This window comes from Apium graveolens, chromosome 4 (genome assembly GCF_009905375.1).
Source record: "Apium graveolens cultivar Ventura chromosome 4, ASM990537v1, whole genome shotgun sequence".
Taxonomy (NCBI): domain Eukaryota; kingdom Viridiplantae; phylum Streptophyta; class Magnoliopsida; order Apiales; family Apiaceae; genus Apium; species Apium graveolens.
Window position 1 is genome coordinate 312,392,740 of NC_133650.1, and position 22,863 is coordinate 312,415,602.

The 22,863-nt window shown below is 30.6% G+C and overlaps 2 protein-coding genes across 2 annotated transcripts; both read left to right on the top strand.

The window, feature by feature from the left end:
* Positions 1-2,317: 2,317 nt before the first annotated feature.
* On the top strand, positions 2,318-4,026 carry LOC141720162 (protein MRG2-like). The gene is made up of 6 exons (XM_074522518.1): positions 2,318-2,431; positions 2,623-2,720; positions 2,815-2,828; positions 3,318-3,415; positions 3,573-3,652; positions 3,810-4,026. Exons 1-6 carry the CDS (start codon positions 2,318-2,320, stop codon positions 4,024-4,026), a joined length of 621 nt encoding a protein of 206 aa, XP_074378619.1.
* A 13,242-nt stretch (positions 4,027-17,268) lies between these two features.
* Positions 17,269-19,530, top strand: LOC141720164 (protein MRG1-like). The gene is made up of 9 exons (XM_074522519.1): positions 17,269-17,382; positions 17,575-17,631; positions 17,767-17,780; positions 17,991-18,175; positions 18,318-18,415; positions 18,573-18,652; positions 18,810-19,012; positions 19,277-19,361; positions 19,452-19,530. Exons 1-9 carry the CDS (start codon positions 17,269-17,271, stop codon positions 19,528-19,530), a joined length of 915 nt encoding a protein of 304 aa, XP_074378620.1.
* Positions 19,531-22,863: the final 3,333 nt, after the last annotated feature.

A 22,863-nucleotide genomic window follows, 5' to 3' on the forward strand; every position in this document is an offset into this window, starting at 1 on the left:
AAAAGGTGGGCATGGAGCGATCAAGGTGAATTCTCCCGTGACAATGTAGAATCAAACGTATTTGATGTCCCAGAGATGAATGGAGCCAGTAAAGAAACCACACACGAATCAGATGTAGAGGAGAGTACTGAGAATGATCATGATGTTAGCCACACACCGGAGCAGTCAGATGCAGAAACCAGTACAGAACATGACTCGAACCAAAGCTCTACACCAGTACTAAATACACCAGTGTCAAGTCCCTCAACTGCAGAAGTCAACAGTGAAAATTATGATGGAAGTGAGCCTCCAAGAAAATTCAGAAGTATAGAAGATTTATATAACAACACAGAGCTCGTCGAACTAGACGAAGAGCTGCTCTTGATGGGGGTTGATGAGCCTACAAGTTACAAGCAGGCAAACAAGGAAGCGGAGTGGAAAGCAGCCATGATGCAAGAAATGGAATCCATGGAAAGAAATAAAACTTGGCATTTGACTGAACTTCCTAAGGGACATAAAGCTATCGGTCTTAAATGGATTTACAAGCTCAAACAGGATGCTGATGGAAATATTGTAAAACACAAAGCAAGGCTCATCGCGAGAGGTTATGTTCAAGAACAAGGAGTTGACTTCGATGAAATTTTCGCTCCTGTAACACGCATTAAAACAGTTCGTCTCTTACTAGCTTTGGCTGCCTGGAACAGTTGGAAAGTACATCATCTAGATGTTAAAATGGCTTTCTTGAATGGGGAGATACATGAGGAAGTGTATGTAAGTCAGCCAGAGGGATTTGAACGAAAAGGAAAGGAACATCTTGTCTACAAATTAGCCAAAGCATTGTATGGCCTAAGACAAGCACCCCGTGCCTGGTATGCAAAGCTTAACGAGTGTCTTGAAAGCTTAGACTTTGTAAGATGTCCATATGAACACGCTGTCTACACAAGAAAGAACGGTGATGATGTGATTATTGTCGGAGTATACGTGGATGATCTTTTGATTACAAGTTCAAAGGCAACAGTTTTTGAAGATTTCAAGAAGCAGATGAGTAGCAGATTCGAAATGACAGATTTGGGAGAGCTGAGCTATTACTTGGGGATAGAGGTTCAACAAGGAAATGGATTTACAGAGCTTAAGCAAGCTGGATATGCGAGAAAGATTCTTGAAAAGGCTGGTATGGCAAGTTGTAACGCCTCAAAATATCCCATGGATCCAAGTCTACAAATGAGTAAAGATGAAGGTGGGAAAATAGTGAATGCCACTGATTATAAGAGCCTGGTCGGGTGCTTGAGATACCTGGTTCACACCAGGCCGGACATCTCCTACGCTGTAGGAATAGCTAGTAGGTATATGGAACAACCTACGGTTCTTCACTTGGATGCTGTGAAACGTATCATTAGATACATAAAAGGCACGATTCACTACGGGTTAGTATATTCGAAAGGCAGCGGAAATCATTTACTAACAGGGTTCTCAGATAGTGATTTGGCAGGCCATGTGGATGATAGGAAAAGCACAAGTGGCATGGTGTTCTATCTAAACGAAAGCATGATTACTTGGGTATCGTAAAAGCAAAGGTGCGTGGCCTTGTCGTCATGTGAAGCAGAGTTCATGGCTGCCACAACGACTGCATGTTAGGGTATTTGGCTCAGGAATGTCTTAAGTCAGATAACAGGCAAGTACATTGGTCCTGTAACTATTTACATCGACAATAAATCAGCCATAGACTTGGCAAGGAATCCGGTCTTTCATGGACGCAGTAAAAATATCGACATACATTACCATTTTATAAGATAATCCGTAGAACGAGGAGAGGTGGTACTCAAGCATGTTAGCAGCGAAGGACAGAGAGCTGATGTTCTAACTAAAGCCCTGGTGACAGTCAAGTTTGAACGAATGCGAAGTTTGTTGGGAATCAAGAATTTGTCAGAATATAATTCAGATTAAGGGGGAGAAATGTTGATTGTTAATCTGAATTATATTATAAATGGCTGTTTATTTTGTCTGATTTTCTTAGCACTAGTACTGGTCATGTGTGACTGGGTCAAGTCAGTAGTTGAGTAGTTGTAGGATCGAGTTTAGTGGGTGAGGTGCAGTAGGAGTCTTTTACTTCTGTTCCTGTTTCTTAGCATATGCACGTTTATGTAAGTCAGTATATATTTGATATTAAGCAATGAATAAACAGCAGCGAGTTTGTCGTGCATGAGTTGTTTCTTCTCTGAACAGTTTATATTAAAACACATAACATATATATATATATAATCTGTGAGTAAGAATCCTAGATTCTTATATATAGCGCCCCCTAGTTTGTATCTGCAGGTTTTAAGTGCCCCCCAGGGAAATGCCAAAATCAAAAACTGGGGTTGACTTGATGAACTGTTCCTCGGATAATAGTCTTTATGAAGAAGGTGAGAAAGTTTGGGCTTCTTATAGTGACAAATGGTATGAGGCCAAGGTAAAACTTTGTATATTATCATGCATTTTGATGCATTTTAAAAATGAGATTTCTTGTGTCAAGTCTCATTTCCATTAATTTGTAGAAATAACTGTAAAATGGCTTTTCCTCTCTTTGTATCTTTGACATTCTTTGTGGCCGTTTTTTCACAACAAAATGGGTAAAATCATGTTTCTTAATTTCTTTTATAGGTGTTCACGGTTGTTGAATCTAGCATGACAGCAAAGAGATATTTGGTTCATTATCCTGTGAGTATATTGTTGAGAGATTCACGATGCTTTAATAATGGGTTCTCTCTCTTTTATCAAGCAATAACTTATATAACTTTGGAAGTTTAATAGTCATAATCAAAATTTATTGATTTGGTCCCTTTATATGTGCAGGGTTGGAATAAAAGGTGAGTACATATATGTGGAAGCATGCTCCCTTGTCAAACATTGAATCTTGTTGAATTGTGTTTTTTAAGATTTTTTAATGGTGATTGTGTTTGTATACATCTTAAAAGAGTTGCACAATAAAAGAGCAGTGCAACCCATTTTTTGTCACTGGCAAGACATGGCTACTCGTCTTATATACTCAAACATTAAAAAACCTATTTACATAACAGATGGGATGAATGGCTTGGAACTGATCGTCTGATGATTGGCTAAGAACACTAAGTCTGGCCATAAGGGAAAAACCAAGCAATCTAATGAAGATATTCAAAATCAGTTGGCTACGAACACTAAGTCTGGCGATAAGGGAAAAGCAAAGGAGTCTGAAGGTTAGAACTATTTGATATTTCATACATTTATACAATAAAATATATGTTAGAAGAGTTCTCAATTTTAACTTATAACACGATCAAGTAGCTTGTGGGGATTAAATTTTGTTTTTCTTTTTTCAGAAATCTTGTTAGCCGAGGAGAATATGAATATTGAAATTCCAAGAATGCTAAAGAAACAACTAGTGGAGGATTCTGAATTTGTAACCCGCCTAGGCAAGGTATTTCAGTCTTTCACTTTATAAATTTTAGATGTTTTTCAATTTAATCTCTGGGTTCAAGGTTCAATGAAATAGTGTTGTCGCTATTTTCATTTTTAGCATTCTCTAATGTGATAATGTTAATTATGGTATTGAATTGTCCTGTGTCGCCTAGCAGCTTGTTAAGCTTCCTCGCACCCCAAATGTCGATGACATATTGAAGAAGTACTTTAGGTTCAAAGTGAAAAAGAATAACATGTAAGTTGGTGTTCTATATTTGATGTTCCCTATATGTTTTTAAATTCTTGATGCCAGATTACCTAATTAAGTATTTGTATTTTCCTTTTTCGTTACCGTCATATAATTTTTAAATGTCTTTCATGTAGTATTTTTTGTGCTAATGTGGATGCTGTAGTCATCCATCTTCTGACATGCTTTCTGGTAATAGGTTGAGAGATGAAATACAAGAAATCTTATACGGGATATGTTATTACTTTGACAAAGCACTTCCTACAATGCTACTGTACAATAACGAGCGCAAACAATACGAAGCATTGAGTGCAGAGAACATCCCTCCTTCAGTAGCATATGGAGCTGAACATTTATTGCGTCTCTTTGGTATGATTGACTAGTGTTAGAGATGTTTATTAATTCAATTATTTAAGTAGATTTTATCTTACATTCTTTTCATAACAGGATTTAATTTGATAGTATTAGAGTATTAGCATGCATATAATGTGATTACGGCATAATTTCTCACATGTTTCTGTTTTGATTCTATCATCAAATGTTTAAATTCTTTTATCTTATTAGAACAATTACCATATTTATGCCACAATATTCTTTTTTTTTTTGTTAATTTGATTACATTCTCCAATTATAGTAAAGTTACCGGAGATCCTACAAGATGTAAATATTGAAGAAAAAATGCGGATGAAGCTCGAACATGAGATACTGGGCTTGATAAAGTATGTTTTTTCCTTCAAACTACTATGCAATTTTTTTTTATATATTTCTGTTGTTATATATCTAGTACTTAACCATGCTGTTATGGAGGTTTTTGCAGGAAAATCAAAGTACTTTTTTCCTTTCTACCTAACAGACCCCTGAAGATCTGAATGCAGAGAAGAAATAATGATCTAAAGCTATATCACGGCTATCTGGCTGATCGGAAGGTTGATAGTTTGTTGGTGGTTCAAATCCTGCTTAGGTTAGATTTATATCCAGGGCGGGCCTAAAGAGTTTTACACTTTTTTGTATTACTATACCCTGGCCTATGTCATTATATATCCCATGTGTAAATATTTTTAATAGGCTAAATTATCATTGAACTCATGACCAACATGCATCTAGGTCATTAAACTCAAAAAACTTGCTAACTGATCAATGTACTAGAATTAACTTGCTATTTAGTCATTAAACATTAAACTTTTTGCACAAAGGTTAACTCAAAAGAAGGAAAATCGACCAATGTGGGTTGGTACTTGGTTGGTTATGATTATAATTGCGATCGACCAACCATGTTGGATGGTTATATTCGGTTGGAAATGAGGATAAAAATCAAAGGATACAGGATTATCATATTTGTGATGGTCTCTTATAGCCCATATTTCTTGTAGTGTTGCCGTAGATTATAAAAAAATATGTTATTAAAAAGCGAAAAAATAAAATTTGGTTCAGAAACTTGTTGAATTGGAAATAGAAGCCGCCAAATTTTCTACTGAAGCCTGTTATCTGAAAATTACTATTACCCAAAAGATACCTTTAAACAATACACCCAATACATATTATACCTCTTTCTCCATCCTTGAAACTCCGTAATAGGTAAACTCGAAGTTGAAGTTGGATTTAAAGCTTTCGTCTTTGGATCTGAATTTAGTTCGTTTCAAGCTTTTATGACATTTGTTTATAGTATGAATTCAATATCTTATTTGTATAATTATTAGTTTAATATTTGTAAACCCTCGATTTTTGGGGATTTTTAATTATTTCAATAATTTTAAAATTCATAATTAATATTTGGAATTCACAATATATGTTAAATATGTCTCTTTGACATTATTTACGTCTTCTCACTTTTGTGTGTTTAATTGGGTTCTTATTTTTTTTTGTTAAATTATGTCTCCTTGTATGTGTATTTCAAATTCCGTGTTTTATGGGTTTGTATTTCAATTGATTATAGTATGTTTGTTGGTTAGCTTAAGGAATTAGTTTATGTATATTTATTTGAGTTATTTTTCCGATTTTGTATTGTTATATGGTTAGTGGTGGAAGTTCACATGAATTCATCACATGATGATTCTGAATTGGGGTCTTTGCTTTTCTAGCATATATAAAAAAACAGACAAAATTAAAAAGTAATGTCGTACCACTTTGGCTAAAATATAACATATCAGAATTAAATGTGTTGATTTTTCATATTTTAAAAACATGTCATACCAATTTGTCTCTAATTTCGGCGGAGATTTGCTGCCGAGAGTGCGTTGTCAGCATATGAATTACGATAGATTGCATTCTCCTTTTCAAGTGTCTATTATTAAAAAAATGAAATTCTTGACTCAAATTGTACTTAGAGGTACCAAAAAAATTGAAGTAAATAGTTACTCGACTTTAAGTCTACTTTATATATGCATATTTATTAAGAGTACCCGAACTCCTTCATCTTCCCGATACTTCATCCATAACTTAGAATCATCAAATGAAATTTTATCCGGCATTCTTTAATACTCGTCAGTGGCATATTTTTTGTACTGATTCTTCTTCACACGGGACTTTTGCACTCTCGAACAAGTATTAAATACTCCTTTTTATCCACTTGTTGCAGTGTTCAGGAATATCGTACCTTTCCTATAATGTGTTAAACATAAAATACATTATTTTGAAGCAAATATGAATAAAAAGGAATAGATTTTGGTAATAAAGTTTACTAGAACATAAAATTTCTGATACCTAGCTCTGGATCGTTTATATATCTCACAACCCTAAAGAGGGAAGGCGCATACATATTCGTATCGATTAATATGGTTATTTTTCGCATGTAGTAAGCAGTAGACAAAAATGAATTCATTATTTTAAATGAAATCATCCCTATAACCTCATACTAATTATACATCATAATCTTAGAGAACATTATTTTATAATGCTATCATACACAATAAGATTTAAATCAGAATTTTTACCTTTTACAATAGCTTTCTGGTCACCGAAAGTCTCAACTCACCCTTGCCCTATTATCCATAACGCTCTCCAAGCTCCTTTGGATATTCTTTGGCTGGATGCAGGAGTCCTCACACGGTCTCTTCCATATTGCTATTCTTCAAGGTATTATTTTTCTGAATCAATCCTGATTGTATAGAATACATATAAAATAATCTTTTCTACTATTATGATATATTCTTAGTAGAGTTTATAGAGAGTGAAGAAGTTTAGCCAGACATATTCAAAGAGAGAGAGAATTGAACTTCAGAAATTTTCAGATATCCTTTACGTTTCATGCATGGACTTATTTATAGTAGTCCTTCTATATGGTTACAGATTACCGGGATAACCGGTTTCTTTTACATAATTACTAATAATTCTTTTTTGCAGGTTTTTTCCAGGAATCTTTTATTTTCTTTGTCTGCCATTTCTTTGTCTGCCATTTCTTCTTTTGTCGTCTCTTCATATTTTCTTCATCTTTATCTTCTGTGTCTTCCATGATATCTTGCAGGATCTGTCATCTTTTCCAGGGAATCTGCTTTTTCTTTTCTTCTTTCTCCATTTTTGTCATTTTGCCTTGATATTTTTGTTGAAGGGAATCTCCTGGTAATATAACTTTTTCATATTTTTTGGTTTTCACAATTCAATTTACAGTGTTTTGGTGTATCACACCATTTTTGTATCATACAAAGGGATCAAAATTCCCTTTGTCATCATCTTTTAGACTGATAATAGGTCTCTTTCGAGGATGTGTTATTCTTTGATAATATTCAGTAGTATGTTTTGCATGATTATATTTCAGGTTTTCTATTTTATCAAGCATTATCTCTAATGCCATAGTACCTAAATTTTTTATAATATTATCAAAATATAAGGTTATTATACTTTCGGTGAAACCTCCACCATGGCTTTCAGAAATGATTATAGCTTTCCGAGCTCGTAGTATATCTTGTATTTTGGACCTGAGGGTAGCTAGTCCAATGGCTCGTTTTTCACATAACCATTCCTGGAATTTGTTAATATCACAGGGATTTGGCAATTTCAAGCTTTTGGTTTCTCCCACAATATTTGCCATATTCCTTCCCAATTTAAATAGTTGACATATTATTATGGGTTTTCCAACTAGATCAGTTGATGCATCAAAAACTTGTATTCCGTATGAGCCTGCTCCCATTTCCCATACCATAGCTTCCACGGATTTGACAATTATACTTGGTAGCTTTGATATACAATACATGGTTTCATTTGTTAAGATCTTGTCAACAAAACCATGTATAAATAGGTTATAGACTATGTCAGGTTTTGCATTTTCACAACAAATATATCTGGGATATTTTGTAGATTTTGTCAGTCTGTAAATATCAGGGTTAGATTTATAATCATAATATTTCATCATTTGCTCATATGTTTTCACTATCTTAGGTGAGTGTTTCTGTTTATCACTCATTGATAAATTTGACAGAGTAGTTGATATGTTGGTTGAAGGTGATGGCATGATTGCAAGATTTGATGAAAATGTCATAGGTTTTATTGTAGGGATTGGAACTAAAGCTTGTAGAGTTGTTTTGTCTTTTATAGCTTCCATAATTTGTTTCAGAAAATGTTGGTTCTCCTGAACCAGGGTTTCTATCTCCTTTTGGAGTTTGGTGGTTTTCTCATTATTGGTTGATATATGAGAAGTGACATCAGTGATATATTTCTCAAAATTTTCCATCTTTTGTTATCCTGCTAAGAACAACAGACAATTAAATTTTCCCTTTACAAAAACAAAATGCATGAAATTCAATGGCATTTAATTTTCTAATAATTGATATTAATAATTCATCAATATACCTTCTATTAGGAGTGAAATAATAACCAATGTGTTTTTCTATTTCTAGAAATCCTTTATATGCTTCTTCTAGTTTTTCTGTATTATTTTCATCTAATCCATCGAGAGCAAAATTTTTTATAAATTCTACAGCTTCTGAAGTAGTAGTCCATATTATTAAAGATCCCGATATTATTTTCCATGGTTGAGCTTGTCTTCTTGTATATTATATTTTCATTGTTTATTTTCTCTGTTAAGATAGTCAGCTAACACATTTTTTGTTCCTGATATATTTTTTATTACAAAATCATAACAACAGAAAAAAGATTGCCATTTTCTTCTTTTATTTAATTCTGGTAATAATTCTATTTTATTAGTAATAAAGGCTTTTACTTGAGTATTATCTGTTCTTACTACAAATTTAACAGGCAATAAATGATAATGAAACTTCTTAATCCCATATTTTACAGCTAATAGTTCTTTTTCATTTATGTGGTAGTTTGATTCATTAGGTTTCCAAGTTCCTCCTGCATATCCACATATATGTGGCTTTTCTTTATCTATGTCATCCTTCTCATATGCTATTAGGACTGCTCCCCATCCTATATTGCTAGCATCAATATATAATTCTAAATGATCTATTTCTATGGGTATTCTATGTTTTGGTAAATCTTTCACCTTTTCCTTAAGAATTTTTATACAGTTTTCATCTTCTTTTGTCCATTCAAAAGTTTTATTTTTTGTTAGTTCCTGTAATGGTTTTCTTAATTTAGGTAAGTCTTTAATATGATCTGAGGCATAATTTACTATTCCTAAAAACTGTTGTACCTCTTTTTTATTTTCTAATTTATCCTTAAAATTTACAATCTTTGTTACTATATGATCTTGTAATTGTATACATTCTTTATCTATTTTGTATCCTAAATATTCTATCTTATTCTTAAAGATTCCAGATTTCTTTTCAGACAATAATATTCCATGCCGGTTTATTGTTTTTATAAATTGCTCTAAATGTTTTATTTAGCTTTATTCTCATGTTTTTTGCTATTACATCTAATTCTTTCTTTTGTTCATTAAATCCTGATACCCTAGTTCTATGTGCATTAGATTTTTCCCATCTATATGAAGCTAAAACTTCCTTTTTTACTAGACATAGATTTGCTCCACTATCTATAAATATTTTTTGTTTTAGGAATTTATATTTTTTATATTCTACATCTGCTTCTATGTATATTGCTACCATTCCTCTCAATTGCTTTCACGAGATGATTCATAATTTATAAAGTTTATTTCATTATGAGTTTCACTAACATAAAACTCTTCATATTCATACCATCTATTGTCATCTTCTTTAATTTGTTCTATTTCCATTATAAATTGTGATGTATTTATATATTTTACTTTCTTTTCTTTCAGTTTAGGACATTTATTAGCATAATGTCCTTTTTCATTGCAATTCCAACATTTACATTCACTTATATCTTTCTTTTTAAAAGGTTTTCTTCTAAACTTTCTCTTATTTTTATATCTTCTCCTATTTTCTGGTGTATTTCTAAATTTCTTAAATCTTTTTCTCTTATATCTGTTATATTTATAAGGATAATTATTTCTATTTTGTTTGCTTCTATACTTATCATATGATTTTTTCTTATTATACCTCTTCTTATAGTTCCTATAGGGTTTTTTTATCTTCACATCCAAATACTAGTCTTCTTTCAGTGAATCCACATATTTCTCTTAATCCTAGTTTTTTATCCTTTTTAACCTTCTGTTGTACCCTATATTCTTCACATTTTCTCATTAGATATCCTCTTAGTACTCTTATTCTTTCACCCAGAGTGTTCTCACGAGGTTCTAACTTATTATATTCCTTAGTTATCTCAGTATTATAAGGTTCTGGTAAATGATCATAATATAATTGTTGATATATATGTCCTTCTTCGGGTAAGAATCTAGCTTCATAAAAGAATTTAGTAAAACTTATAGTATATTCTGGTAACTTGTTAATTTTACAGCATTTCATGTTATTTAGATTCATTATTATTTCTATTTTTCTTTCTATTAGAACTTGGTCTCTAGCTACTATCCAAGGTTCTCCTAAGAATTCTCTTTTTAATATCATATCAAATATTTGTAACATTGATTTCCAATCCGTTGCATACCTTAGTACTTCAGTTTTTAACTGATATTCTATGGATTCTATCCAATATGCTACCTTTCCAATTAACATTTTTGAGATCAAGTTATAAGTATATTCTAACTCATCTGTATGAGTGGAGTTCATTAATGCTATATACATTCCTAAATTCCAATCAGTTATTCTCCTACTAATTTCTTGTTCTTCATATACATTATCTAAGTCTAAAAAGTATCCATTTAAGTTTACGCCTTGTGACATTGATCCTATGAATTCTTTAAATTCATTATGTTGTCCTATTGGTATGTGTTTTGGTATCGTGTTCCTATATCTTGTTATAACTTCCATATTACGGTCGGTTACTTCTTCTTGTGGGTAGTTATCCATCTCCTCATTTTTTATTCCTTCAGTTTCTATATCAGTATAATTATCTTTATCTTCTTGGTCACTATTCGATTCTTGTTTTATTACTGCATTTATATTTTTCATTCTTTCTAAAGCTTCTATTATATTTTTATTTTCTATTTCTATTTCAGAATTTTCCTCATAACTACTGTTATATTCTTCTATTATATTCACCGTTTTTCCTAAATTATCTTGTTCCGATTCACTAGTACTTGTATTATTATTTGTAGACACGGTACTAGAAACTTCACTTGTATCCTTTTTTTTTCCTTTTAACTTATTTAATTGCTTTTTCAATATTTCTATTTCTTTTTTTATTTTCTTCTGTTTTTTCATTTAATTCCTTTTTTGCTTGTCTTAAATCTCTTTTTACCTCTTTTAGTTCCTTTTTAGTTTCTTTATATTTATTTTTATATTTTTATATTTTTCTAACCATTCTTCATTAGTATTTAATCGTAGTTTTTTATTCTCCGTTCTTATTTCTTCTACTTCTTCCTTTTGTTGTTCTAATTTTGACTTTAAATATTCTATCATATCAATCTTAAACTTAGCTTTACTTTCACTAGTTGTTTCCTTTTTTAATGGTTCATACTTATATTTTTCTCTTTCTAAAATTTCTTTTCCATGATTCTTTAAAAATGTTATCACATTATATTCTTTTTGTTCTTTAGTTTCCATTAGAACTTTCCCTTTTTACTAAGTTGTCCCAAATTATCTAATACTTTTCCTATTGGTTCAGATATATTAGGTTTCATTTTACTTATATCTATCATCATTGGCTCATTAACTCTTCTCCATGCATTTATGGCTTTTAGTTCTGACTTATTTGTAATTTCTTTTTCTGGTATAATTTCTTGTTTTCCTTCTTCTAATTTTATTAACTTGTCTAGTATCATTTTTAAAGTAGGTATTTCAGAATTTTTTCATAAGCTTGTTAACTCTTCTCTTATTATTTGTCTCAAATTTTCTTGATTATCTTGTTTTTCTATCAATCTCATTATTGCATTTAGTTTTTGTTTAACTATTATTTCTTCCCATAATTTTTTTATAAATTCTGAGTCTAACATTTTATTATTTGTTGATTCGCTTCTTCCAACCATTTCCAACATCTATCCAATATTTACTAGTATTTTTACTATGTTCTTCTAATTTCTTAATATCATTTTCTAACTTTGTTTGTCTTTCCTTATATTCTAAGTATTTTATTTGTGAATCTATTTCGCTTTCTAACATACTCTGTATCTTCTTTAACTTTTCTTTCTTATTCCTTAATTTTTCTTATATATTCATAGTTTTTCTATAAATATTTCTTTTCCTTGATCTACTATTTTTATTCCATTATTATTAATTTTATAATTTATCATTTTTAAGAAGTCGCTCCCTAATAATAATTCACTCGAACTATCATATTCTATTACTCCTATATTTATATTATATTCCAAGTCTAATATTTTAAATTTTAAATTAGTACATTTAGTAATAAATATTTCTCTATCATTTTCTGCATATCTGTAAGTCTGAGGTTCTATCCATTTATAATTTTCTTCATTTACCTTGCTTATATGAATAAAACTTTTGGTAGCTCCTGTATTAATTTCTGCTATACAGTCTCTTGTTATTTTTCGTCAAATATTATTATTTTTATTTTCAAACTATCAGTATCTATCTTTATTAAATTTATCTTTCTACTCGTCATACTCATTGATCTAATTAATCTTATAGGATTTTGTTCTTTTCTAAAACTTAATCTGGATCCTTCTAATATTGGTTTAATTCTCTGCTTTGGAATCATTTGTCTATTACTAAAATCTATTGTAATTTCTTCTAGGATTGTTATTTGAGATTCTTCTTTATGTTCAATTTTTTCTAATATATTATTATATAACTTTGGTACTATTATTCCTAATTCCGTTTGTTTCTTTACATGATGGTTTCCAGTCATGGCATAAACCATTTTGGTTTCTATACTAATAACTTTACTTCTTTTTTGCATTTTTATTCCATCTAACTTATAGTATAATGTTAAAGATCTTTCTTTATTTTCATCCCTTAGTGATATACTGAAATCGGGTTGTATTATAAATTTTAATTTCTGATATATCAAGTTTCCTTTTATTACCGCTATTAATGAATCTTGTATATTTCCTATTATTCTATCATCCAATACATATATCTGTACAGGAGTATCGATATTTTTCTGAAAATATGCTTTTATTGTAAATTCTATTGCTCCAAAAAATATATATTTTTAGTTTATTTGCTTCCTTTTGTTTTAATTTGGATAATTCTCTTTTTATTAATCCATTTGTTATTAAATTTATTCTTGTTTTTCCATTTATTGTATCTATATTTATTACATTCTCATGTTTTTGGGCTATATACCTAACTTCCTTATTTCTTTCAAAATATGATGTCTTGAATATCTTTTTTATTGTTAATTCTTCTGTTTCACTTTGAATTTGATTATATATATCTGGTTTAAAACTTAGGGTTTGTGATGTTCCTCCTTCGTATTCATCCATTTGATAATATATATCTTGTTTTTCACTTATTTCTTCTAATGACATTTTATCCATCTATATTTTATCCAGTTATATTAATTGTTAAAATTATTCTTTTAAGTCCTTGTATTCTTAGTTTATTATTTCTAAATGTTATTACCATATTACCAAGTTGTTGGTAAATTCTCATAATTTCTTCATTATTCTCTCTTGTCCATGTTATTTTATTTTTTCTTTCTAGTAATTTTTCCAGATCTATTTCTATTTTTTCTTGATTTTTTATTAATTGCTTTAGTTTTCTATTATTTCTAGTTATTGCATTTGGATCTGTCCAATTCATTTTTTAATTTTTTTGTCTTAAATCGTCTATTAATCTATATTATTCAGTTAATACTTCTTTTAAGTCTTTTATTTCGATTTCTAAATTAGTATCTTTAATAAATTTTTCTCGTTTTAATAAAAGTTTTTCTTCCTCTAGTCTCCTAATTTTTTCATCTCTTTCTTCCAACATTGTTTGTAACATAGCTATAATATCTAATTTTTCATTTATTATTTGCATGCTTATCTTACAACTTTCAATATGTTGATTTATTAGCCTGTTATATGTTGGTTCTTTATCAACTATATACTGAATTGATCGTATCCTTAAATCTTCCATAAGTCAGATTAATTGTCTGTATAAAATTTTCTTACACATCTGTTGTGTTGCTTTGTTTTCTACTATAAATAAAATTAATAGAGTTGCTATTATTTTAGATTTATATTATTTATTCCTTTCTCTATTTATTCTTGCCGGAGGTCTCATTTAACCTTAAATTTTATTTCATTTTCACTATTCATGTACTTTTTACTATTCATTAGTTACTATTCACTGTCTACTATTCACGGCTACTTTTGCTACAGTGTTTTTACTGTTCATCTCCCGCCTATTACTAGCTCTGATACCAATTTCTGATACCTAGCTCTGGATCGTTTATATATTTTTAGTTCTTCTAGAATAACATGCAGTGGACATGAGTAAGAGACACATGATCCTTAACTAGCATCCGCAGAAAATTTCTTATCTCTCGTCTAGGCTTCTGCATTTATTCAATTTAATCACCACCTTTTTATTAGAGAGCTCTTTACCTAATTATGATCAACTTTCGCAGGGTAGAGCTCCTCTTCCACATCTGTTATATCTGCATCTTCCTCCTATGTAGTTTCTATGCCTTCTGAAAGGCCTATTCTTGATCCACCAGTCATCCCCCGAGAGGCTGTAAAGAAGGTATATCGGCTCAGTATTCGGACATATAAAAGAAGTCATGAACTCCAGAAAGGAGGGAACTGAAAGAAAGATACCGGCACATGGTACTGCTACTTTAAAGCCTAGGGCTAATAACAAACTCCTACCACAAACTTTTAATATTTTGACACTCCTCTAAATATTTTAGGAGCTGTCCAGGTATAAAAGATGTAGAAATTTTTTAGGAGCTATACTCTAAATTATCATACAATTTGGAATTCATGTGTAAATATACAGTACCTGTTCAACTTCTTCTTAATTATCATTTAAAGTAGACTAACCAGTATCCTTAACCCTTGGATCAACTTCAAGGTTTTGCTCATGACCTTCCCGTAAAGCCACAAAAACAGTAACTGAACCACTTTTAATATTGCCATGTTATTTTTACAACTTACTACATTTCGGCTTTAAAAGGTTTCCTGAAGGTGAATTCTTCACTTCCTTATTTGTAGAAGTGTATATTTACTTGCTTTCTTCGCTATAGCTGGCACATGGTTCTTCTCAACTTGGGAAGGAGTTCTGAGACCAGATTTTATCTTCTTTATCTTGGCAGACTTAATACAACAAATTAAAATCTTAACTGATTACATACATTTCTATTATTTTATCCTAATAAAAAATAGTAACCAAACTGATCACATGATTACTTGTTTTTAGTCACATAATTTTATGGGAATTACTGATTATCTAATTAGTTTATTAACCATTTTACATTCTTTTTTTTTCCATGAATTTCTATAAATAATTTTCTTAATTTCTATCTCAATTTTATTTCCATATAATAATTATAACAAGATGCATTATAATTGCACATCAGTGAACACGATGTACTGTCGATGAATCATTGTTGAGAATTATCAATACAAAGTTCTTAACCCTACTTAGTGCTTCTATTCACAATAGTCTCACTCTTTTTTTTGCACCCGAATTATCAATTTCTTGTGAATGCTTCTTATTGAGTAATTTTGACATCAAAGTATTAATTTTTTGTTGTTTTCTTTTCAACTAAACCTCTCATTGTACAGTAGAGGGTAGTACAATTTTGAACAAAAAACAAAGAGTTTAAAAGTATTTTTTTACTCTTGCTACAATCAAAGTTTCCTCTTTTTTTTGTCGGCTACAAGAGTTGAGTGTTTGGCCTCACATATGAGTCGGAGTCAGAATGTCATAATCAGTGTATTAATTGAGTTGCAATTAAGGTATGAATTGATTGTATTTTTCTTTTGAATTATTTTGTCAAATAAAATTATTTCTCGAAATTATTTGATTAGTTATTTGACCAAAAGATTTCAATTAGTGTCTTGATTGAAGGCTAATGTTATATCTTTTATAGATGACTTATTTGATGACATATATTTTGGCCTTTTACATGCCACTTTGTTGGTTCTTTTTGTTAGACTTTATTTTATTTCTTTGTTTTTATGAATTGTATGTACATTCGTTTGTTATAATAAATTAATATTTATCCGTTTAATTTTCTCTCATTTTTAACATATTCTCCTTATTTTATTTTAATTTTTTAATTTGTTGTTGTTTTCACGATACTTGAAAGAGATTTAATTGGTGTTCTCTTATCAGATTTTAAAACACAATGCTCACTTTTCAAATTAATTTAACAACAATTTTGGTGACATGAAGGAATTCTCGTAACTTTTGGAAGACACTAGTTTTATTCTTAATTTTAGTATAGAATGTAATGTATAGGGGCACTCTTTTTCCCCCTAGTTTTTTCATGGGGTTTCACTTTTGAGGGGCTCAAAAAGATTTTTAGTGTGTTATTTTAGACATTCAATTAGATGATATATTTTTATCAATGAGGAAAATTGTTTCTGTAGATTTTATTCTCGATTTTTTATCGCTAAAAATATTTCCTAGCATATTTTCTAGCAAATAAAAAAATATAATATGCGAGTTTAAATGGAATAAATGTATAGTATGTGTCTAGGTGCCCGAACATTGAAAATGTTGAAAGTTTTGATTTTTGGTCATAATTTTTATATTTATAACTAACCAATTATCTTTTCAGGTAAAACACATTATATTTTCTATTTTTCTCAACTAAAACAACTCATTTTACGAAAATACCTGTTTTATATTTTTTAATTTAACTTTGATGATTAGTTAAGTTGAAATTTATAACTTGTGGTATAACTAGTATAAATATTTTCAAGACCCTTGAACATAATTTATATATTTTTTAATTTTCATATTTTTTTCCCATAAAAAAAGAGCTCTAATTTTTTTTCAATCTCCTCTTTAAAGTATTAAAAAAAATAGAAGCATTCTTTTTTGAAAAATGAACAAAATATTGTATAAATTGTAAGAATTGTAAAAGGACACGACTGTTCAGCTAAGGACGCGACTAGTGAGAAAAGTTTCAGTTAACATGAATGCGTGTCAACTAGGTCATAATAAACTCTCACTATATAAGAACCTTTCAATCGTGTATTCTCTAAGACATTGCCGCAAACAACTTAGTATTCTTATATATAGCGCCCCCTAGTTTGTATCTGCAGGTTTTAAGTGCCCCCCAGGGAAATGCCAAAATCAAAAACTGGGGTTGACTTGATGAACTGTTCCTCGGATAATAGTCTTTATGAAGAAGGTGAGAAAGTTTGGGCTTCTTATAGTGACAAATGGTATGAGGCCAAGGTAAAACTTTGTATATTATCATGCATTTTGATGCATTTTAAAAATTTGATTTCTTGTGTCAAGTCTCATTTCCATTAATTTGTAGAAATAACTGTAAAATGGCTTTTCCTCTCTTTGTATCTTTGACATTCTTTGTGGCCGTTTTTTTCACAACAAAATGGGTAAAATCATGTTTCTTAATTTCTTTTATAGGTGTTGACGGTTGTTGAATCTAGCATGACAGCAAAGAGATATTTGGTTCATTATGCTGTGAGTATATTGTTGAGAGATTCACGATGCTTTAATAATCGGTTCTCTCTCTTTTAACAAGCAATAACTTATATAACTTTGGAAGTTTAATAGTCATAATCAAAATTTATTGATTTGGTCCCTTTATATGTGCAGGGTTGGAATAAAAGGTGAGTACATATATGTGGAAGCATGCTCCCTTGTCAAACATTGAATCTTGTGGAATTGTGTTTTTTAAGATTTTTTAATGGTGATTGTGTTTGTATACATCTTAAAAAAGTTGCACAATAAAAGAGCAGTGCAACCCATTTTTTGTCCCTGGCAAGACATGGCTACTCGTCCTATATACTCAAACATTAAAAAACCTATTTACATAACAGATGGGATGAATGGCTGGGAACTGATCGTCTGATGAAGTTTACTGATGAGAATATTCAAATTCAGTTGGCTAAGAACACTAAGTCTGGCCATAAGGGAAAAGCCAAGCAAGCTAATGAAGATATTCAAAATCAGTTGGCTACGAACACTAAGTCTGGCGATAAGGGAAAAGCAAAGGAGTCTGATGGTTACAAAGGAGTCTGATGGTTAGAACTATTTGATATTTCATACATTTATACAATAAAATATATGTTACAAGAGTTCTCAATTTTAACTTATAACACGATCAAGTAGCTTGTGGGGATTACATTTTGTTTTTCTTTTTTCAGAAATCTTGTTAGCCGAGGAGAATATGAATATTGAAATTCCAAGAATGCTAAAGAAACAACTAGTGGATGATTCTGAATTTGTAACCAGCCTAGGCAAGGTATTTCAGTCTTTCACTTTATAAATTTTAGATATTTTTCAATTTAATCTCTGGGTTCAAGGTTCAATGAAATATTGTTGTCGCTATTTTCATTTTTAGCATTCTCTAATGTGATATTGTTAATTATGGTATTGAATTGTCCTGTGTCGCCTAGCAGCTTGTTAAGCTTCCTCGCAACCCAAATGTCGATGACATATTGAAGAAGTACTTTAGGTTCAAAGTGAAAAAGAATAACATGTAAGTTGGTGTTCTATATTTGATGTTCCCTATATATTTTTAAATTCTTGATGCCAGATTACCTAATTAAGTATTTGTATTTTCCTTTTTGGTTACCGTCATATAATTTTTAAGTGTCTTTCATGTAGCATTTTTTGTGCTAATGTGGATGCTGCAGTCATCCATCTTCTGACATGCTTTCTGGTAATAGGTTGAGAGATGAAATACAAGAAATCTTATACGGGATACGTTATTACTTTGACAAAGCACTTCCTACAATGCTACTGTACAATAACGAGCGCAAACAATACGAAGCATTGAGTGCAGAGAACATCCCTCCTTCAGTAGCATATGGAGCTGAACATTTATTGCGTCTCTTTGGTATACTTGACTAGTGTTAGAGATGTTTATTAATTCAATTATTTAAGTAGATTTTATCTTACATTCTTTTCATAACGGGATTTAATTTGATAGTATTAGAGTATTAGCATGCATATAATGTGATTACGGCATAATTTCTCACATGTTTCTCTTTTGATTCTATCATCAAATGTTTAAATTCTTTTATCTAATTAGAACAATTACCATATTTATGCCACAATATTCTTTTTTTTTTGTTAATTTGATTACATTCTCCAATTATAGTTAAGTTACCGGAGATCCTACAAGATGTAAATATTGAAGAAGAAATGCGGATGAAGCTCGAACATGAGATACCGGGCTTGATAAAGTATGTTTTTTCCTTCAAACTACTGTGCAAAAATTTTTGGTATATATTTCTGTGGTTATAAATCTAGTACTTAACCATGCTGTTATGCAGGTTTTTGCAGGAAAATCAAAGTACTTTTCTCCTTTCTACTTACCAGACCCCTGAAGATCTGGATGCAGAGAAGAAATAATGATCTAAAGCTATATCACGGCTATCTGGATGATCGGAAGGTTGATAGTTTGTTGGTGGTTCAGATCTTGCTTAGGTTAGATTTATATCCAGGGCGGGCCTAGAGAGTTTTACACTTTTTTGTATTACTATACCCTGGCCTATGTCATTATATATCCCATGTGTAAATATTTTTAATAGGTTAAATTATCATTGAACTCATGACCAACATGCATCTAGGTCATTAAACTCAAAAAACTTGCTAACTGATCAATGTACTAGAATTAACTTGCTATTTAGTCATTAAACATTAAACTATTTGCACAAAGGTTAACTCAAAAGAAGGAAAATCGACCAACGTGGGTTGGTACTTGGTTGGTTATGATTATAATTGCGATCGACCAACCATGTTGGATGGTTATATTCGGTTGGAAATGAGGATAAAAATCAAAGGATACAGGACTATCATATTTGTGATGGTCTCTTATAGCCCATATTTCTTGTAGTATTGCCGTAGATTATAAAAAAATATGTTATTAAAAAGCGAAAAAATAAAATTTGGTTCAGAAACTTGTTGAATTGGAAATAGAAGCCGCCAAATTTTCTACTGAAGCCTGTTATCTGAAAATTACTATTACCCAAAAGATACCTTTAAACAACACACCCAATACATATTATACCTCTTTCTCCATCCTTGAAACTCCGTAATAGGTAAACTCGAAGTTGAAGTTGGATTTAAAGCTTTCGTCTTTGGATCTGAATTTAGTTCGTTTCAAGCTTTTATGACATATGTTTATAGTATGAATTCAATATCTTATTTGTATAATTATTAATTTAATATTTGTAAACCCTCGATTTTTGGGGATTCTTAATTATTTCAATAATTTTAAAATTCGTAATTAATATTTGGAATTCACAATATATGTTAAATATGTCTCTTTGACATTATTTACGTCTTCTCACTTTTATGTGTTTAATTGGGTTCTTATTTTTTTTTTGTTAAATTATGTCTCCTTGTATGTGTATTTCAAATTCCGTGTTTTATGGGTTTGTATTTCAATTGATTATAGTAAGTTTCTTGGTTAGCTTAAGGAATTAGTTTATGTATATTTATTTGAGTTATTTTTCCGATTTTGTATTGTTGTTATATGGTTAGTGGTGGAAGTTCACATGAATTCATCACATTATGATTCTGAATTGGGGTCTTTGCTTTTCTAGCATATATAAAAAAACACACAAAAATAAAAAGTAATGTCGTACCACTTTGGCTAAAATATAACATATCAAAATTAAATATGTTGATTTTTCATATTTTAAAACCATGTCATACCAATTTGTCTCTAATTTCAGCGGAGATTTGCGGCCGAGAGTGCGTGGTCAGCATATGAATTACGATAGACTGCATTCTCCTTTTCAAGTGTCTATTATTAAAAAATGAAATTCTTGACTCAAATTGTACTTAGATGTACCAAAAAAATTGAAGTAAATGGTTACTCGACTTTAAGTCTACTTTATATATGCATGTTTATTAAGAGTACCCGAACTCCTTCATCTTCCCGATACTTCATCCATAACTTAGAATCATCAAATGAAATTTTATCCGGCATGTTTTCAATCCTTTCCTCGTCAGTGGCATATTTTTTGTACTGATTCTTCTTCACACGGGACTTTTGCACTCTCGAACAAGTATTAAATACTCCTTTTTATCCACTTGTTGCAGTGTTCAGGAATATCGTACCTTTCCTATAATGTGTCAAACATAAAATACATTATTTTGAAGCAAACATATGAATAAAAAGGAATAGATTTTGGTAATAAAGGTTACCAGAACATAATGCAATATTTTGTTCTTTAGTTCTTCTAGAATAACATGCAGTGGACATGAGTAAGAGACACATGATCCTTAACTAGCATCCGCAGAAAATTTCTTATCTCTCGTCTAGGCTTCTGCATTTATTCAATTTAATCACCACCTTTTTATTAGAGAGCTCTTTACCTAATTATGATCAACTTTCGCAGGGTAGAGCTCCCCTTCCGTATCTGTTATATCTGCATCTTCCCTGAAATGCCTATTCTTGATCCACCAGTCAATATGGGCTCAATATTTGGACATATAAAAGAAGTCGTGAACCCCAGAAAGGAGGGAACTAAAAGAAAGATACGTGCACATGGTGGTGCTACTTTAATGCCTAGGGCTAATAACGAACTCCTACCATGAACTTTTAACATTTTGACACTCCTTTAAATTTTTTAGGAGCTGTCCAGGTATAAAAGATGTAGAAATTTTTTAGGAGCTATACTCTAAATTATCGTACAACTGGGAATTCATGTGTAAATATACCGTATATGTTCAACTTCTTCTTAATTATCATTTAAAGTAGACTGACCAGTATCCTCAACCCTTGGATCAACTTCTAGGTTTTGCTCATGACGTTCCCGTAAAGCCACAAAAGCAGTAACTGAACCACTTTTAATATTGCCACGTTATTTTTACAACTTACTACATGTCGGCTTTAAAAGGTTCTGTGAAGGTGAACTCTTCACTTCCTTATTTGTTGAAGTGTAGATTTACTTGCTTTCTTAGCGATAGCTATCTTGGCAGACTTAATACAAAAAATTAAAATCTTAACTGATTACATACATTACTATTATTTTATTCTAATAAAAAATAGTAACCAAACTGATCACATGATTACTTGTTTTTAGTCACATGATTTTATGGGCATTGGTGATTATCTAATTAGTTTATTAACCATATTACATTCTTTTTTTTCCATGAATTTCTATAAATAATTTTCTTAATTTCTATCTCAATTTTATTACCATATAATAATTATAAAATGATGCATTATAATTGCAGATCAGTGAACACGATGTACTGTCGATGAATCATTGTTGAGAATTATCAATACAAAGTTCTTGACCCTACTTAGTGCTTCTATTCACAATAGTTTCACTCTTTTTTTGCACCCGAATTATCAATTTCTTGTGAATGCTTCTTATTGAGTAATTTTGACATCAAAGTTTTAATTTTTTTGTTGTTTTATTTTCAACTAAACCTCTCATTGTACAGTAGAGGGTAGTACAATTTTGAACAAAAAATAAAGAGTTTAAAAGTATTTTTTTACTCTTGCTACAATCAAAGTTTCCTCTTTTTTTGTCGGCTACAAGAGTTGAGTGTTTGGCCTGACATATGAGTCGGAGTCAGAATGTCATAATCAGTGTATTAATTGAGTTGCAATTAAGGTATGAATTGATTGTATTTTTCTTTTGAATTATTTTGTCAAATAAAATTATTTCTCGAAATTATTTGATTAGTTATTTGACCAAAAGATTTCAATTGGAGCTTGCTTAA